Source organism: Crocuta crocuta, unplaced genomic scaffold, assembly GCF_008692635.1.
Source record: "Crocuta crocuta isolate KB4526 unplaced genomic scaffold, BGI_CrCroc_1.0 scaffold53, whole genome shotgun sequence".
Lineage (NCBI taxonomy): Eukaryota > Metazoa > Chordata > Mammalia > Carnivora > Hyaenidae > Crocuta > Crocuta crocuta.
This window is the reverse complement of record NW_027529432.1, coordinates 1,488,221-1,489,890: the sequence shown is the minus strand read 5'-3', so window position 1 is coordinate 1,489,890 and position 1,670 is coordinate 1,488,221. Positions and strand designations below refer to the sequence as shown.

General features: G+C 58.5%; 1 protein-coding gene across 1 annotated transcript in view; it reads right to left on the bottom strand.

Annotated features, from left to right (window-relative positions):
* KCNK4 (potassium two pore domain channel subfamily K member 4) overlaps positions 1-1,670 on the bottom strand; it is a 6,505-nt gene that overhangs the window by 1,253 nt on the left and 3,582 nt on the right. The window contains exons 2-4 of the mRNA XM_077759723.1: positions 1,446-1,670; positions 806-945; positions 2-90 (exon numbers count right to left, since the gene is read on the bottom strand). The exon at positions 1,446-1,670 is cut by the window's right edge and continues 271 nt beyond it. Of these exons, the coding sequence (XP_077615849.1) occupies positions 2-90; positions 806-945; positions 1,446-1,670 (454 nt within the window). The remainder of the gene's footprint in view (position 1; positions 91-805; positions 946-1,445) is intronic.

Here is a 1,670-nt window from a genome sequence, read left to right as displayed (position 1 = left end):
CGGCGGTGGGGCCCTGGGCCTGACTCTCTGGGTCACCCGCGCCGTCACGGTGCCCGTCCAGCTGGCGGCCTGCGCCGTGAGGCCGCCCATCTGCGCGGGGAGTAAAGGGAGTCCTCGACCGCGGGTCCCCTTACAGCCTCATCCACCCGGGAATCTGACCCTTCGCTAAGCAGGCGCTGTCCCTCTTTTCCTCCTGGTCCTTCTGCCTCAGCACTCTCGAGCGAGCGAGAGAGAAGGCTCATCACCCAGCTACACACTCTCCTCTCTACCATCCCAACCTCAGAGCCTTCTTCTAGAAAGCCCCAGCTTTATTTCAGCCATCCTTCCGGTGCCCCCTCCCCCCAGACCTTTGCGCCTCTCTATCCAGCTCCTCCGCGGGCTCACCCAGTAGGGTGACATAATACAGGTCGCCCAGTTAAATATGAATTTCAGATAAACGGCAACTTAAATGTTGGTATATGTCTATCCCTCCCTTGCGACACGGGGGACATACCCACACTAAGCTATTATTTGTTATTTCTCTGAAATGTACATTTAACTGGGCTTCCTGCTTTTTGTTTTGTTTTGTTTCTAAGCCTGGCAACCCAATCCATGAGAGCAGAGATGGAATCATCAACAAATCGGTCCAAATGTAACCCTCTGCCCCTGGGCCGGGTGCACTTTGGGGCGCTCTCGGTCCCTGCCTTGAGAAGCCCGCACTCTGGAAGAGAGGGAAGCCGACTGGTCCGCCCGCTGCTAGGATACAGCGCGTCAGCGCCACGGCGCAAGCGGCGCAAGCGCAGCGCCGACCCAGGGGCGCGCCTACCTCAGCCCGAGTGCGCCGGGACACTACTCGAAGCCAGTTCCCGATGGTGGTGAGTACTGAAGCGAAGTAGGCCAGGCCGAGCAGGATCCAGAACCACACCAGCGGCTGGTAGGCTGCAGAGTTCTGGTTGGGGCTGGCGCCTGGGATACCACCGGGGAGGCCAGAAAGATGTCGATTGTGGGGCCAGCCGCTGGCTCACTGCTCGTCTTCCTAACTCAGGGAGAACATCCGCCCTCCCCAGGGCAATGCGCATGTGCCAGAGTGTGTGAATGCATGCAAGATGCGCGTCCATGACTTGAAGGTGTGCAAGGTAAGACGATGCAAGCGAGTGTGCCCCCGTGCAAAAGTGTAAGCATATGTGAGAGGTGCACGTGTATAATAAAAAATGTGACGCGTGTGAGAGGGGTTTGCTTAATACATGTGGGAGCACGCATGGGGTGCAGGCATGCAAGAACGTAAGGGTCTACGAGGTGTTGCATCCGTGCAAAGATGTGAAGGGACATTCCGTGAGCGCGTGCAGGGATTGGAGGAAGAGCCTATGGGCTCACAGACGCCACATGGAATTTGGAGGGAGAGGGTTCAGGGCCCCGGGCATGAATAAAGTGGCTAGGGAAGTGCAGCGCGAGAAAGGTGGCCTCACCGGCCACATAGTCCCCGAAGCCCACCGTGGTGAGCGTCACGACGACGAAGTAGATGGCCTCCAGCTTGCTCCAGCCCTCCACGTAGCAGAAGACGAACGTGGGCGTGAGGACAAAGAGCAGGCAGCCAATCAAGAGGAAGAGCACCGCCGACAGTATTCGCACCAGCTCTGGTGGCACGTGCCACTTCTGCAGGGAGGAGCAACCGGGCCGAGAGCCAAGAAGTC